This window comes from Suricata suricatta, chromosome 3 (assembly GCF_006229205.1).
Source record: "Suricata suricatta isolate VVHF042 chromosome 3, meerkat_22Aug2017_6uvM2_HiC, whole genome shotgun sequence".
NCBI classification, from domain to species: Eukaryota; Metazoa; Chordata; class Mammalia; order Carnivora; family Herpestidae; genus Suricata; species Suricata suricatta.
The window spans coordinates 10,304,500-10,322,992 of NC_043702.1; the positions used below are offsets into that span (position 1 = coordinate 10,304,500).

Below are 18,493 nucleotides of genomic sequence, written 5' to 3' on the forward strand. Positions count from 1 at the left end.
TACTGACAAGGATAATGTTGAATTTCAAAGAAGAAAAATGAAAAAAGTAGAAAGCCAATGAACCATATGGCTAGATATGTTTTTGAGAATTGAGTGTCTCCTTGGGAAAGTAATTCTGCTCATATCCAGTTGTAAGACCTTTGAACAAGGAAGATTTACAGAGGAAATCTGTTAAGATCTCAGTCCATTTCAAACAAGACGCTTTCCAGGTTTACTGTAGAGCATTTGATATCATTGATAGTCACTATCAACACCGGACAGATAAGAGAAGGTTGGCCTGTTTAACCTCTGATCACGGACCTAAGTCTTCTCCTTTACCATTGACTCCTATCTTTTATAGCAAGTCATCAAAATGTTCCACCCAATGGGGTCATCAACTACAGTGCAAGCTCATTGTTCAAATATGTGAAGGGTCTTAAGACCCAAAATACGTCTCTTAAAGCAAATTATATGTGCTTGGCACGGTTGTAGGATTTATATTTTATCCAGACTAACATTAATGCCCTGTTTCTCTCCTTTGCTCTCAGACCACTGATACTAAAGGAGTGAGGTCCTTTCTGTCCACGCGCCGTGCTCCAGAAACAGTCTGCTCTGGAGAATACACACCCACCCACCTCGAGCTTCTTAACACTCAAGGCTGGTTGTCAACCCAAAGCCTGCACTGGCTCTCTCCCCATCCTCTCTGAGCGTTTCTCACTGGCTGCTGATGTCCTCACCTTCTGCTCAGATGTGCTGAGTGCCGTGTGCTCTCGATCAGCCCCTCCCCTCCTTTCTCCAACCCTCCTCCTCCTCAAACACGTTGTCTCCCAACTGTCAGACAATTGTTTCTCAATTCCTGTTTGATCACACACTGCTTTCTATACCTATACGCCACTACATTATAAAAGATAATACTGATTTCATATTTTTTAGAATTACTTTACAGGATCAAAGCTTACTCCTGACCCAATATATAAAACATGTAAATACTAAACTGGTTCATCTCTCTCTCTCTCTCTCCCACCTACACATACGCACACACACACTCATTCTTTGGTGGCTTCTTGAATCTTGAACTTACTCTGCTGAACTCCCCAAATGTTGCTTTAAACCATACATAAATTATCAGACTATGTAACCGGACAAGCAAGTGTTACATCAGGGGTCTTAGTCGAATGCAATAGAAAGGCCAAAGATGAAGAGTTGCTCACCTCTCTAGCCCCCAAAACTTTGTTCTCAGATAGACATGCAAAAATATCATGTCTTTTAAAGTAGAATATTATAAGATGTGGAATTATGTCATGCAGAATCTAGTGCAAGCCCTTTAAATGACCTTGCAAAGTAGGAATTATAGTCAAGGTAAAACATCATCATTTATAATATCTATAAAATCTCTCTCCCATAGGTTGGTGCCATAAGGCATTATAAAAACCATCATTCTCTACAATGTAAAACTGCATACATCAAAGTTAAGTTTTTGGTAATGTAACTGGAATACTTACTCATTTTAATGTACCAATTAAGTTTGATTGTGCCATCACAATTGATATGATTTAAACAGTGTTACATCTTTAAAAGATATAATGACATTAGCAACCTACATAACAAGTTTTCAATATTTATGGTATAAAATGTCTACTTTAAGTGCACAGCTTTTTATAGAATTCCCTTTATTTCCCCTGTCACTCACCATCCTGGACTGTTTTCATCATCCCATGGATGTATCATTTCCTCTGCCTCCTAAACTAATTTCCTTGCCTCCTGTTTCATCCCCACCCAAACCCTCTGAGCCCTTCTCTCTGAGAGCCAGAGCAGCCCTCCCAAAACAGCACTTTGCATGAGTCCCTCCTTTGTACACAAAGCCCTCATCACAACTCAGTCCTCCAGAACAGAATTCAAACTACACGTAACCCTCTGACCTCACCCACTTCAGATTCTCACCAGGAAACGTCCACTCCAGTGCGGGGAGCACTGGGTAGCTTGGCAAAGTCCCACCATGGCGCTGCAGGGCGCCTGCCCCCAGGGTGCCCTCCCCACCTCCTCTATCCTCTGCCTGCCAGGCTTCTGCTGCAGCCTCATGCCATCCTCAAGGCTCCACCAGGAGAAATCACACTGACCTTTCTCTTCTAACTTTTAAACCATTTGCTGTTTTGTTCTAGTCATCATATACTATAGCATAATACTATAATGATAACACTATACGGAAAAAGGGCCATATTTATTGAGAAAGCTTGGTGAATGGAAAAAGTCAAAGAGAACCGTCATGAAAAAAGACACACATTAAAAATGTTGGCTCAAATATGCCATGCGACAGCCTTTTCTATGGCTAACTGGAGCTCATCATCTGCCCTACAGAAATCACATCCAACCTCTACAACTTCCAATTTGAGAAACTGAAACGCACTTGCAGGACAATCTTCATACAAAGATTGTTCTAAATGTTTCAATGTACTTTTCATTTTTACACTGACCTCACCTGTAATTTCATTTACTAGCAGTTTTTCCAAGATTTACCTTACCGGTGTGTTCACGAATAAATAACAGCTTTATTTTCACACTCACATTTCATTAGTTTAAGCAATATTTAGTTAAGTTCCATAATTAAAGTTGAAATCACAACCAACATAAGCAGATTGATGGACAGAGACAACCAACTCATGGTAGATTTAGAACTTAACCAGTGGGAAACGCTCACCAGTGGGCGGCCCAGTGTCTGGAAGTATCCAGGGGGCCGTGGGTACGAGCAGCATATCATGCAGAAGGAGAGCTAGATGGAACATCGGTTAATCTGTTGAATCAGGTAACTAGAGGTTGGTTTTAAAATTCTATTATATTTTGTACTGTTATCGAGGATGCTACTGTAACTTTTCCTGCTAAGATTGTACACGTTCTGTGGATTTGTCACCTTCTCCAGAATTCAGCACTCTAAACATCAATAGGAAGTGCCTGTCAAGAGAATTCCAAGAGGAAGGGTCTCAACCCTGCTTGAACTCGGGACTCCTGCTCTTCTCTTTACTACCGTGGGATCCTGAGAAGCATCCTTGAACTTCATATAATTTCTATGAGAACAATAAGACCTATCCCCAAACTCCTTTAAGCATTGAAGGGGGTGTTTAAAAAGCTTTCAAAGCACACATCAGGTGACTTGCAAGTTTTAGTTCCCTTTTTCTTCTCATCTCCCAATAAACGGAGAGATGAATAAATGAAGGGAGACAAGAGTAAAGGAATTAATGGATGAATAACGAAGGAGTGAAGGAGCGAACGTCTGCTTACCCATACGGATTGTTGAATGCTATGGCATACACCACATTCCGGTGGCCCTCCAGCGTGTGCAGCTCCTCTCCGGACGCGGTGTCCCAGAGTTTACAGGTCCGATCATAGCTTCCTGTGATAAAGCTAACACGAGGAAGACAAATAGATCACAAAGTGACAACACAATGTTAACAATAGCATCGTCTTTCTTACCTGCAAGATTATAACCCCATTTATCTTGCTTTTTACAAAATGAAATTGTGTATGGAAAACCGTTAAATTAAGAATAATATCTACATCCTTTGACTAGGAACTTTTCAATTTTATCCCTAAACCAAAAAGGAGCCACTAAATAAATTTAAGAGTACTCCTGCCAATAAGTATTCTTATAAATAATTAAATAATAATATTAATTAGCAACATTTTCTGAAATTCTAACATATCTCAACAAATAGTATCATTCTTTCTGTTGGTTAGTCCATAAAATCTTAGCACCATCTTTGATTCCTCTGTTTCCCTCACATACCACACACAGTCTGTGAGTAAATTCTGTCATCCCAATCTCAAAATACATCCCCAGTATGGTCATGGCTCACCAGGCTCCATTGCCTCCATCTCTTGCATAAACAATGAAACTATCTTCTAATGGATCTTGGCTCGCACATGGTCCTTACTCCTAATAAATCTATTTTCCACACTGAAGTTGGAGTTCTTTTTTTTTTTTTTTACTTCCTTCAGATGGCTTCCTAACAATCTAAAGGAAAATTCAAACTTCTTCTCATGTCCCACAACCACAAGACCAGCAGCATTGGCTGTCTCTGGGACCTCAACTTGACCCCAAAGCACATTCTGAACAGCCACATTCACCTTTTGCTAGTCTTTCCTTTGCCCATGTGGTTCACTGACATCATCCCCAGGACCTGGAACATGACTGGCAAACTAGTAAGTGTCAATGAATATTTCTGGAAGATTAACAGTCTTCTTGCTTGACTCTTCTTCTAAGAGAATAATTTGTACGTTGGCCTCTCATATGCATTTTTTTATTTCAGAAAGAAAGAGCACATGCAAGTGGGAGAGAGGGACAGAGAGAGAATCTCAAGCAGTCTCCATGTTCAGCCTGGAGCCCAATGAAGAGCTCGATCTCACAACCCTGAGAACATGACCTGAGCCTAAATCAAGAGTAGAACACATTTAACAGACTGAGCCACCCAGGCACCCCTTGACTACTAATATTTTAAAGTTGAAAAAATACTATCTTAGTTATTCCTTAAATATACCATTATAGGAAGGATACTTCCCCAACACAGGAAAAAAATGCACAAAATTAAAAAGCCAGTCTGCAATCAAAGGAAAGAAATGCTGCCATTTGCAACAATGTGAATGGAACTAAAGGGTATTATGCTAAGTGAAAAAAAGTCGGTCAGAGAAAGACAAATATCAGATGATTTCACTCATACGTGGGATTTAAGAAACACAACAGATGAATGTAAGGGAAGAGAAGGAAAAATAAGGGAGGCAAGCCACAAGAGACTCTTAAATACAGAAAACCAACTGAGAGCTGAAGGATGGAAGTGGGTGAGGGATGGGCTAAATGAGTGATGGGCATTACGGAGGGCACGTGTTGGGATGGGCACTGGGTGTCACACAGAAGCGATGAGTCCCTGGGTTCTGCTCCCGACACCACTACTACACTGTATGTTACTTAACCTGAATTTAAATAAATAAATTAAAACAAAAAACTTTTAAATAAAGTAAAGAAATCAATTAGTAAATAAAATAAAAAACCAGTCTGAATGTCAAGCAGTAATGATAAAAGGTGAACAGATAAATGACAAATTCTGACATGGAAACTCAACTAAACAAAAGGGCTGATGAGGTAGTGTGTCTGTGATTCTCCTCTAGACACTTCCTCTTAGCTTCTTCAGGGATGTAAATTGGCACAGTCATGATGGAAGATAGGATGGTGGTTCCAAAAAAAAAAATTTAAAAATAAAACTACCATATGATCCCACAATATACTTCTGGGTATATACAAAAAAAATGAAATCAGGATCTCATAGAGATACCTGCACTCCCATGTTCTTTGCAGCACTGTTCACAATAGCCAAAATACAGAAACAACATAAATACCTATCAGGGAATGGATGTCACACTATATAGCTGTGAGAAAGAAGGAAATTCTGTCATTTTCAACAACATGGATGAACTTCGTGGTGGGGGGGGTACATAATGCTAAGTGAAATAAGTCAAACACAGAAAAACAAATATTTTCTGATCTCACATGTGAAATCTAAAAAAATGTCAAATTCATAGAAGCAGACAACAAAACAGTAGTCACCAAGGGCTCAGGAATGGGAGAAATGGGGAGACATTGGTCAAAGAGCACAAATTTGCAGTTATGTAAGGTGAATACATCTAGAGATATAATGTGCAGGCATAATCAGTATTGTTAATAATACTGGCTTGAGCTAGAAATGATCTATGAATTCAGCAAAGTCACAGGATATAAAATTAGAACATAGAAATCAGCTGCATTTCTATACATCAATAATGAAGCACCAGAAAGAGAAATCAAGGAACTGATCCCATTTACAATTGCACCAAAACCCATAAAATATCTAGGAATAAACCTAACCAAAGAGGTGACAAATCTATAAACCAAAAACTATAGAGAGCTCATGAAAAAAATTGAAGATACAAAAAAAGGAAAAATATCCCATGTTAATGAATTGGAGGAACAAATATGGTTAAAATGTGGATACTACCCAAAGCAATCTATATATTCAACGCAGTCCCTATCAAAATAACACCAGCATTCTTCACAGAGCTACAACAAACAATCCTAAAATTTATATGGAACCAGAACAGACCCTGAATAGCTGAAGCAATCCTGGAAAGTAAAACCAAAGCTGGAGACATCACAATTCTGGACTTAAATATATTACAAAGCTGTAATCATCAAGAGAGTATGGTACTGGCACAAAAACAGACACACTGATTAATGGAACAGAATAGAAAACCCAGAAATGGACCCACAGACATATGGCCAACTAATCTTTGACAAAGCTGGAAAGAATATCCAATGGAATAAAGACAGTCTCTTCTGCAAATGGTGTCACGAAAACTGGACAGCAACATGCAGAAGAACGAACCTAGACTGCTTTCTTACACCACACACAAAAATAACCTCAACATGGATGAACGGCCTAAACATAAGACAGGAAGCCATCAAAATCCTAGAGGCTACAGCAGCCAAAAACCTCTTTGACCTCGGCTGCTGAAGCAACTTCTTACTCATCATGTCTCTGGAGGCAAAGAAACAAAAGCAAAAATGAACTATTGGGACCTCATCAAGATAAAAAGCTTCTCCAAGCAAAGGAAACAATCAGCAAAACTAAAAGGCAACCTACGGAATGGGAGAAGGTATTTGCAACTGACATATCTGATAAACGGTTAGTATCCAAAATCTATAAGGAACTTATCAAACTCAACACTCAAAACACAAATAATCCAGTGAAGAAATCAGCAAAAGATACAAATAGATACTTTTCCAAAGAAGACATCCAGATGGCTAGCACACACATGGAAAAATGCTCAACATCACTCATCACCAGGGAAATACAAATCAAAACAACAAGGAGACACCACCTCACACCTGTCAGCATGGCTAACATTAACTCAGGCAATGACAGCTGTTGAGGATGCAGAAAAAGAGGAAGAGTTTGGCCCTGCTGGTGGGAACGCAAACTGGGGCAGCCGCTCTGGAAAACAGTATGGAGGGTCCTCAAAAAATAAAAATGGAACTACCCTACGACCCAGCAACTGCTCTGCTAGGTATTTATTCAAAGGATACAGGTGTGCTGTGTCGAAGGGGCACATGCACCCCAATGTTTATAGCAGCACTACCAACAATAGCCAAAGTATGGAAAGAGCCCAAATGTCCAGCAACAGATGAATGGCTAAAGAAGATGTGGTAGATGTATATACAATGGAATGTTACTTGGCAATCAAAAAGAGTGAAATCTTGTCACTTGCAACAACATGGATGGAACTAGAGTGTATTATGGTAAACAGAATTAGAGAAAGACAAATATCATATGTCTTCAGGGATATGTGGAATTTAAGATACAAAACAAATGAACGTAAGGGAAGAGAAGCAAAAACAGTATAGGACCAGGGAGGAGGACAAAACACAAGAGACTCTTGAATACAGAGAACAGAGTGGGGTTGTGGGTGGGGGATGGGCTAAGTGGGCAAGAGGCTTAAGGAAGACCCTCGCCGAGATGAGCACTGGGTGTTATATGTAGGGGATGAATCACCAAATTCCACTCCTGAAATCATTATTGTACTATATGCTAACTAATTGGATGTAAATTAGAACAAATAAATAAAATATAAAATAAAATAATAATTTGGTCTTGAATACTGGAAATACACTTAAAGAATAGATTTCAAGTGCTTTCTTCACACACCAAAAAAGTGGCAACTGTGAGGAGATAATATATTAATTATCTTGACTGCAACAACTATTTCACTATGTGTATGTATGTCAAATCATGTTGCACACCTTAAATATATACAATTTTATTTTTAAAAAAACTTTATTCCTTGGTTGTTAAAATTAGAAAGAAAGAATAGAAATGGAAATACAGTCGGTTGAGCGTCTGCCTCTTGATTTCTGCTCAGGTCATGATCCCAGGGTTGTGGGATCGAGTCCTGCGTCCAGCTTTGATCTGGCAGTTTGGAGCCTGCTTGGGATTCTCTCGCCTTCTCTCTGCCCCTCTCCCCAGCTCACTTGCTCTCTCTCTAAAATAAAGACAGGGAAGGAGGGAGGGAGGGAGGGAGAGAGACAGAAAGGAAAGGAGGAAGGAGCGGAGGAAGAAAGGAAGAGAGAGAGGGAGGGAGGTATAGAAATAAACCGGTGGAGCGCAGAGAATTCTCAGGGCAGAGAAACTGCTCTGTGTGATGCCTAGTGGTAGGTATCTGTCATTATACATATGTGTCAACCCACAGAATGAAAGAAAGCAAGAGTCACCCCTACTGTAAACGATGATGTGTTTGTCAGTGGAGGTCCATCAATTGTAAGAAGTACACAGCTCTTCGGGTTAAGATGTCAACAAAAGGAGCTGACAGTGTGTGGGGCCCGGACGTCTATGGTAAATCTCTGGACTTTCTGCTCAATTTTGCCATAAACCTAAAACCACTATAAATAATAACGTCTAATAATTTTTAAATAATTTTTTTCATTTCAAAAAATTAAAAATAGAGCTACCCCATTACCCAGCAATTGCACTACTTAGGTATTGTTCCAAAGGATACAAAAATGCTGATTCGAAGGGGCACATGCACCCCAATGTTGGTAGCAGGACTAACAATAGCCAAGTTACGGAAAGGGCCCAAATGTCCATGTAAAGAATGAAATCTTGCCGTTTGTAACAACATGGATGGAACGAGAGGGTGTTACGCTAAGTGAAAAAAGTCAGTCAGACAAAGATAAATATCATATGATTTCACTCATATGTGGAACTTAAGAAACAAAACAGATGAACACAGGGGAAGGGAAGGAAAAACAAGATGAAAACAGAGAGGGAGGGAGGCAAACCATAAGAGACACTTAAATACAGAGAAGAAACTGAGGCTGGCCGGTGGGGTGTTGGGTTGGGGGGTGGATAAGTGGGTGAGGGCATTAAGGAGGACACTTGTTGGGATGAGCACTGGGTGTTACATGTATGTAATAAATCACTAAATTCTACTCCTAAAATCATTATTACACTCTATGTTAACCACCTTGGATTCAAATAAAATAAAAAATTAAATAAAATAAAAACATCCTTTAGACTTTGTAGACAAGAAAACAAACAAATAAATAATAATGTTTTTCATTTAAAATTTTTAAAACTTTACGTTTTAAATAAACAAATAAGAGAAACTTACCAAGACCCCGATTTATTAAGTGCAACATTGGTCAATGGCAGTATATGTGCTCTGAGAACCTTCAGTGAAAAAAAAATTTTGTTTTAAACTAAAAAAAAAATAAGTTTAATAATTTTAATTTCAAACCAAAGAAGATATTCAAGTTTGTCTTAATAATACATAATAAGTGGACAATATTCGCTATCTGAACCGATGAGAAAAAAATACATTGTATCTTCTCCATTAAGACGGATACTACATTTGGTAGTTAACATAAACACAAAAAAAATATTGGGTCTATGTTTTCCTTGAAATGGTTTTTAAGATAAATTACGGGTATTATATAAGATACCAAATAGCACTGATTTATAATATTGTCTTTTAAATACTGCACATGGTTTTGTCCATATGCATGCACGGCATATAGAGGAAATACACTAAATATGTTTCAAATGCAGGTTTTACAATTCATTATTACTTCTGGAATCCTGACGCTTCTCTAGAGTCAGGGTGGCTCTTACTTCATTTATCTTTCGATTCCTACATTGTCAGGCCCAGAGAGGATAGCTTAACATTTATCAAACGAACAGACATAAATTGTACGGTTTATTGATGGAGTGATTGGCTGGGCTGGGACAGTCCCCGTTACATCTCCTGCGGGGGCATAATTATCAATAGTGTCTGCTTTCGAGATCAAAACTGTTCCCATTGGAAGATAAATTACAAGGTCATGCTGATTACAGAGCTGATATTTGGAGTCAAGTAGTGCCACCTGCTGGAAAAATAAATATTACAAGAATAACTTCCTCCTCTTTCAATAATACATTGAAGGGATGACTGCCAAAGATGGAATATTTTGTATGAGACAGAATATGCCAAATATATAATAATGACATTTATTTTTTAATTTTTTAATGTTTATTTCTTAGAGAGAGAGAGACGGAGCACGAATGGGGGAAGGGCAAAGAGAGCAGGACACATAGAATCGGAAGCAGTCTCCAAGCTCCCAGCTGTCAGCACAGAGCCCGATGCAGGGCTCGAACTCATGAACCGTGAGATCATGACCTAAGCCAAAGTCAGATGTTCAACCATCTGAGCCACCCAGGTGCCATGGTAATAATGACATTTCTTGCAAATTCATTTAAATCATAAAAAGAAAACCAGTGTAATATGAAGCAAATTAGAATAAACTGTTATTGTTCAATAATTAAGAAAAGCTAAAAGCTATTTCTGAATGAATGACTACACTTGTTTTACTTTTAATCTAATCATCAAAAACTATAGAGAAAAATAGGCATATTTACATCACATTAAAATTATCATATAAGCCATATCAATAAATAATTTACTGACATATAGTTTAGTTCATATGGAAGCAGAAAATAGTAAATACTGATATTTCATGACACATAACCTCTTACTATTACTCCAACTGAAATAAACTTCAATTATTCTGCCTTAATGATCATCCTTTGAACACTGTAAAGAATAGCTAAACTTACCGCACATCTTTAACCCTTAAGAAATAAACGTTTGAATTTCATTCAGTCAGTAAAACACACATTTGTTGAGACTTAGTCTTAGCAAATACACATGAGACACAGAGGGAAAGAGAAAATATAATCTGTATGTTATCTCAAATTGATAGGATATCAACTAATTCTTTGAAGTTCTTCTATTCGGTGTTTTTAAATCATGCATTACCTTAAAAAGGTAGAATGTGTGGCTGCTGTGCTGTCTGAGCTTGTCTTGTAATCTCTGTAGTAAAAGCTTTACTTGGTCTGATCGGGAAGCCGTGACCAGAGGCTCTGCTTTCTGTATCTCCTCGACTAAGGCATTGACATCAGTGCTGAAATTCACACATACACAAGTTACGATTTTCTATACAAAATCCGCACCCACATGCAACGGCGAAGAATTACATTGCATTTATAAAGCACATTTATGAAATGTAAAGACGCCATCAGCTTTACTAAGAGATTTCTGGGAAGGGGATACAAATCAATAAAGAAATCAAGTCTGTGTGAAAGTGATGTGGGTTCTTGAGAATGATTCTTCATTAATCGTGACTTTCCCTGTGGAAAGAGAGCAAGCATATTGACTTGCTTACCTAACAAGGCCAAGTGCATGCTGGTTCTGAACTTGAGCTCTTTCTCTTTACTTTTTTCCTGTTTCCTTTGTCTCTTTAATGAACATTTACAGAATATTCCCAGTACAACTATACTTTGTGCCTTATGTACACTTTCTTGTTTAATCTTGTAACAATCCTCTAATATAGTTCTTTTATCACAATTACTTTGGTGATGAAGAAACTGAGATTTGGAAAGGTTAAGTTTTAAATATTTCTTTAGGGAAAGAGAAAGTACCTAACCAAAAATGAACACTCAAAGAATAATGATGATTATATAAATAATTCTGACAGGCTATAACATCATTTTCTTAAAAAAGAACTGCTCAGAAACATACAGATTCAAGGTTTCCCTCAGTATTCAAATAACCTACAGTGATTCTGATAAGCTTTGCCAGTCCGAAATAGTAACTGTCCAAGACAAAGAATAACAAGAATAATGTCTATAAACCACAAAGTATCCAAAATAGGGTCATTCTGCAAAACATCTCACAAACGTATATCAAAGACGCACTGCCCCGTCCCCTCCCTTCCAGAAAGGGCCCGGGGCCCGGCTAGAGGGCGGGTGTTTAGGTATCTGACAGACTCCACCAGTGGCTCCTTCAGGCTCTGCCTCAGCATCCGAGCCCAAGGCTGAGCAGGTGCCCGGGCATTTCCGGGCTTTACTCCGGAGCTCCCTCGTGGGCTTGGCAGAAAAGGTTATCACCTCTGGATCCTCGTGTTTGATGGCTCCTTGTGCTGAACCCTGTCACATCCCATCTGTCACAGATGTCACTTACCAATAACTTGTCACCCACCTACCTCTGTCTCAGCATCTGCTGCCCAGAAGTGCAAACCCTGATAAGCACACCTTTCCTCTTGGTAAATAAACACCTCCTGAGCTCCAGTCTTGGGTAAGGCACCGAGCTAGAGACTACTCATCCCACCTACATGTGCTGAGGCCCTCCTAAGGTTCTGCCCTGGGAGTGTAAAAGATACTGTCTCAGCTTTCAAGAAATACAATCTATTGGAATAGGAGTGAATATTTGGAACAGAAATGCATCAGAGACAGTTTACAATAATGGCTTTGATAAATTTCCAGTCTGTTGTCAAAGGAGTTACACTATCATAAGAATTAAATAATGCCTCTTGGAAAGATTTCCAACAAATGTCATAAATCAAAACAGATTTGCCAGCAAGGTCTAAATTAACCAGCTATTTAGCTGTCACATCCCAGCCCTGTGGTAATCTAATTGGTCTTTTCCCATACAGTAACTCAAGTATGCCCCATGTCATGCAGAATTCATGCAGGTTCTTGCGCAGAACTAGAAATAAGATCCATCCTTTCTCTTTTTTACTTTGAGACATTTATTTACTACACAGGATAACTACAGTATCCTAAGGTTCTACATTTAAAAAAAATTTTTTTTTAAACATTTATTCATTTTTTTTTAATTTTTTTAATGTTTTATCTATTTTTGATACAGAGAGAGAGAAAGCATGAGAGGGGGAGTGGCAGAGAGAGAAGGAGACACAGAACCGGAAGCAGGCTCCAGGCTCCGAGCCAGCTGCCAGCACAGAGCCTGATGCGGGGCTCGAACCCACGAACGTGAGATCTGACCCGAGCCGAAGTCGGAGGCATAACCAACTGAGCCACCCAGGCGCCCCTCATTTTTGAGAGACAGAGAAAGACAGATCATGAGCAGGGGAGGGGCAGAGAGAGAGGGACACACAGAATTGGAAGCAGGCTCCAGGCTCTGAGCTGTCAGCACAGAGCCCAACGCAGGGCTCTAACCCACAACCTGTGAGATCATGACCTGAGCTGAAGTCGGACACAACTGATTAAGCCACCCAGGTGCCTCAGGATCTACATTTTTTAAAAAATGTTTATTTTATTGACTTTGGAAGTCGGGGAGGGACAGAGATTGAGGGAGGGAGAATATCCCAAACAGGCTCCGTACTGTCAGTGCAGAGCCTGACATGGGGCTCGATCTCACCAATCCTGAGATCATGACGAGTCGAAATCAAGAGTCGGACCATTTACCAACTGAACCACCCCAAAGATCTACATTTTTTAAAAATACAGAATCTGTGTTTTTCTGAATTTCTACCTGCAAGACATTTTCTCATATAGACATTTATCTGTGCCACTCATATGATGTTCTGTTTTATACAAGTTGTTTCTCTAGTAAACTAGACAATAAAGTCATTGAGGTAGGGATTAAGATTAATATCTTTAGAGCCTCAGAAAGGATCTAACCTTTGCATGGAGAAGGTGCAAAGAACATCATTATGGACTTAGTAAACGAATGTTGAACAAGGAACTTTCCGCATGCTGGCAGAATCACACTTCTCAGTAATTTGTATCAGTTACAAAAATAACCCAAAATCATGACTTGATCTTAGACTTTGTCTTCCCTGGAAATAGATAAAGCAATGATTGCTGTAGATGACATTCGGTGCCATTATCTTTGCCACCGTTTATTCTTTTTTTTTAATAGTTTATTTTCAAATTGGTTTCCATAATACACCCAGTGCTTCTCCCCCACAAGTGCCCCTCACCATGGGCAAACAAATGACTACCTTCTCCATGGGGTCACCTGGCCCTGGGAGTGGATTCTACCTAATCCATCGCCATCTAGCCATGCCCGGTCCTCACCCGAAAACAAACTCCAGGACTCTCAAGAGGTCTGATTGGGATGAAAGAGGGTTCACACTGGAGAGCAACTCATCTACTATCTAACTCTGGTCTGGGAGAGGTCCCCTCTGCTGCCCATAGCTGACCTTGTCCCACTGATCACAGTAAACTAGGCCAGTCACTTATTTCGCTGGCCCACAACTGTGAAACACATATTGTGGTGTTTTTGTTTTGTTTTAGAATTTTCCCCCCACTCAAAATATCTTCACCTTATCTGAACATGGGCTCCACGGGATCATTACTGACCTGATTCTGTCTCTTGAAGTGGAGTTTTGCATAGGATTTTTGTTTGTTTGTTTTGCATAGGATTTCCTAACGGAACATGCTCACACAAGAGGATTTCCTGGCGCACAACAAGCTTCAGAGACAAAGATGCGTCCTCCTCGGTCTGCCCCCGACAACTGATGAGGGAGCGGAATACAGTCAGCCCCGTGAGGTGTTTGTCTACCAGGCAAATCACAGGCTCAGCACTGTTCTTAAAATGCCAATCCCCAACATTCCTCAAAACTGTTACACGGTCATCAAACAGAAGGGAAGTCTGAGAGACTGTCACCAAGACAAGAAGCCTGGGGAGACTTGACAATGAAATGTAATGTGGGATCTTGGAAGAGAAAAAGGTAATTGAGCAAAATAAATAAATAAATAAAAATAAAAAAAACAAAAAAACACAACAACCCCCCCCAAAAAAACAAAACAAAACAAAAAAACACAAGGAAAATTGAATATGTTCCTTAATTAGTAATAATCTGTCAATACTGGTTCATTAATTCTGACCAACGTACCACACTGATCCTCGATGTTAAGAATAGGGGATGTGGTGGGGCGCCGGGGTGGCTCAGTCTGTTGAGCTTCAGCTCAGGTCATGATCTCACAGTTCGTGGGTTCAAGCCCTGCATCAGGCTCCATGCTGACAGCTCAACCTGGAGACTGTCTTCAGATTCTGTGTCTCCTTCTCTCTCTGACCTTCCCCTGCTCACACTGTCTTTCTCTTTCTCTCTCTCAAAAACAAATTTAAAAGAACATTAAAAAAAAAAAGAATAGGAGATGTGGGATGGGGCACGAGGGATCTCCTGTCTTGACAATTTGCTAAAACTGCACTCAACTAAAAGATTAAAAACAACAGCAAGTCTGTTTAGGAAGACAAAAAAGGCAGACTGACATCCCTTTCCCACCTCGTCCTCACCCAGCCAGGCACCACAGCAGGTGTCCCTGAAGCAAGTAGGAAATAATACACCGAGGGACGTTTTTTGAGCACTGTGCAGTGAGTTCATGCGGCCCTCCCTCACATCGCCCTGGGTCCGCGTTTTCCAAGAACAGATCTGGCCTGGAAACCCAGGTTGCATCACAGAGCTGGCTCACCTGGGACTGAGGTTGAGCAAATCTAGGCATTTGGTCTTCAGCTCCCCACTCGTTTCATATTCCAACATAATTCCTGCAAAAATAAACAGGCCATTAAACACTGAGGATGACAAACCGACGTCAAGAGTTAGTCTACTCTGCCGTAACTTTTTTTCTCGTCTCAATTTTTTTAGTTTTTGAAATTTCTCGGTACCTGGAGTACCTGGGTGGCTCACTGGGTTAAGTGTCTGACTTCTTGATTTCGGCTCAGGGCATGATCTCACGGTTCGTGGGTTCATGCCACACGTCGGGCTCTGTGCTGACAGTGCAGAGCCTGGAGCCTGCTTCCGATTCTGTGTCTCCCTCTCTCTCTGCCCCTCCCCCACTCATATTCTCTCTCTCAAAAATAAACATTTAAAAAAATGAAAGTTTCTTGGCATAAAACATAATACAGTGATTCTGGTTCTAAAACAAGATTGTGTGAACTCACTTTTCCCTAGCCCTTCCTCTAAATGCAGCTATATTCCCTTGAGATAATAGAACAATGCTAAAATTATCGAAAGCTGGGTAGAAGGTGGACCAGCTAGAGGTCACAAGGCAGCACGATGAGTTCCCTAGGTTTTCTTTTTGTCTCCCACACACCCCTAAACTAGAGACCAGAGTGACCAGCAGCCCAGAGCCACCAAAAAGCATAACCAACAAAAACCAAGCCACAGCAAAGCTGTGGCCAAAGGACCAGGAAAAGGGAAGTCAAACAAACAAACATAACTACTGGGAGCCCTAAGCCCTGCTCCACCTCCCCCGTGGGCCCCGTAGGCAGTCTGATTCCCTCGGTGGAGGCCCTGGGCCGGCCCAGTTCTCCTGCAGAGCCGGGCCCAGCATCACAAAGCCACAGGGGTCCGCGACTTCCACTTCTCAGCTGGGACCCCAGGGAGCCTCTAATCTGTCTCCAGCAGAGACAGAGAAGTCCCCGGATGGGTCAGACCCCACTCCACTGCCAGGCACCGAAGCACGTGTCTTCCTGCATTTCAGCCAGTGGTGTCACCAGGGTGAGTCCTGTCCCCCACCTCCAGGTCACTCCGTGAGCGCAGGCATCCTGGGAAGTACCTTCCACCCTGCAGGTAGCACCAGCTAGACCTGAGCAGGGCCTCAGCAGCACCAGAGAAACAAAGCAGACCAGAACAGCATTGCAAGGGCTTGAAAAATTAAGCTGCGTTGAAACTAAAGCCCACAAAGTAGACCAGAACTTCTACGCTAAATCTAAACACGGGGACAGTCTGCAAAGTAGATTCAGATAGGATCAGGAGTCTGATAACATCAGAGCCAGGATGTCCAGGACACAACAAACAGGAAAAGACAATCGACAACCCCCAATACCCAGGATACAGTAAAAAATCACCTAGCACAGCAAGAACCACAGAAAGTTAATCAATGAATACAAATATGGAAGTGAATCAGAGGTTGGAATTATCTGGCAAGGATTTTAAAGGAGATGTCAAAAATGCTTTAGCAACCATTTATCAATTTACTTGAAACAAATAAAAGAAATTTAAAAAATCTAAGAAAAATAGAAGTTTTTACTAAATAGGAATTACATATGACTGGAAAATCCAATGTACCAAATGAAAAACTTGTTGAGTACGCTCAATAGGAGAGTGGAGAGGAGAAAGGATAGAATCAGTGAACCTGAAGACAGATCAATAGAATATGTTCCGTTTGAACAGCAGACAGATAAGTTACTAGGGGGTAAAATAACCTGAACAGCGCCTGGGTGGCTCGGTCGTTTAAGCATCCGACTTCAGCTCAAGTAATGATTTAACAGCCCATGGGTTCGAGCCCTGCTTCAGGGTCTATGCTGACAGCTCAGAGCCTGGAGCCTGCTTTGGATTCTGTGTCTCCTTCTCTCTGCCCCTCCCTTGTTCATGCTTTGTCTCTCTCTGTCTCTCAAAGATAAATTAAAAAGTTAAAAAAAGTTTTTTTTAATAATCTGAACAAAGCCTCTTAACCACTTTCTTGTGCTTCCTCTATAAATGTGAGCCAGTGGCTCTCAAAAGTTTTGACCTTAGGACCACTTTACATTCTTCAAATTATTGAGGAGGCCAGCATTTTAGTTTCTGTAATATTTCCCATATTAAAATTGAGAAACTTTTAATTTGTGTGTTAAACTGTTTTAAGATAGCAGTAACAAAGTCCTAGCACGTTAATGTAAATAACATATTTTTAGAAATATCTAAGGAGAGTAGCATCACTTTACACTTTTGCAAATCTCTTTAATACCTGGCTTAATTAAACACGGCTGGAATCTCATCTCTGCTTCTACGTTCAAGTTGTTGCTACATGGTATTTCAGATGAAGTATATGGGGAAAAATCTGATCATACCCAGATATGTAGTTAGAAAACGGACAAATATTTTAACTGCATTTTCAGGTAATCATGGATAATCTTCTTTAATACTAAATTAAAACTTAACAAGCGTTCATTCATAAAAAGTAGTTGTAATACAGAATCTGAAACCACATAAGTTAATTCTTGGTACATTACATTAAAATCCATTGGTCTATCTCACACTTTCAAAGGATATTTTATTCATGTATGGTTTATACATCATGTACCGGACATCTGAAAAATATTAGTTTCCTGAGTTATGCACATCTTCTAAATGTTGATGTGTATAATCATACAATATCCACTCAAAAATCACAGTTGTTCATATCACTACCGAATCTATCATCAGAAAACTCTTTTGGTATTTGTAAGCTACCCAGCTCATGGAAGTAGATACAAGTTTTCTGAAATTCAGATTCCTGCTTGAAAGCTCAACTTGTATCACTGGCAAGAGATGTGGACAGTTTTGCTTCAAAGTCTCAGGCTCACTTTGCTCCTTTTCAAACAAAGTGTCTTCCAAATGCCCAGGTCTGAAAGCCACTTTTGCTTTTCAGTCCTTCAAGTAAAAATGGGGTTCCATGAAGGAAATGGCCAGTTCATCTCTCAGCTCAAAGGACTGCACGATGTCAACCTCAAAAACAATGTGGACCGTCACTATGCAGAGTACTTTCTAGTTCTTCACCCAGAGTACAAGCACTCCTATGTCAGCGTCTCCCTACATTAGTGAGTTTTACTGTTTCATCAAGGACATTCCTAAGTGAAACTGAGGGGGTGTCTTCCTTTTGCAAATTTATGTCAGTGAGAAATAAATACAATGACC

General features: G+C 40.1%; 1 protein-coding gene across 1 annotated transcript in view; it reads right to left on the reverse strand.

Annotated features, from left to right (window-relative positions):
• DAW1 (dynein assembly factor with WD repeats 1) overlaps nt 1-18,493 on the reverse strand; it is a 48,830-nt gene that overhangs the window by 21,909 nt on the left and 8,428 nt on the right. The window contains exons 2-5 of the mRNA XM_029932902.1: nt 15,309-15,381; nt 10,849-10,993; nt 9,166-9,224; nt 3,253-3,375 (exon numbers count right to left, since the gene is read on the reverse strand). Coding sequence (XP_029788762.1) covers nt 3,253-3,375; nt 9,166-9,224; nt 10,849-10,993; nt 15,309-15,381 — 400 coding nt within the window. The remainder of the gene's footprint in view (nt 1-3,252; nt 3,376-9,165; nt 9,225-10,848; nt 10,994-15,308; nt 15,382-18,493) is intronic.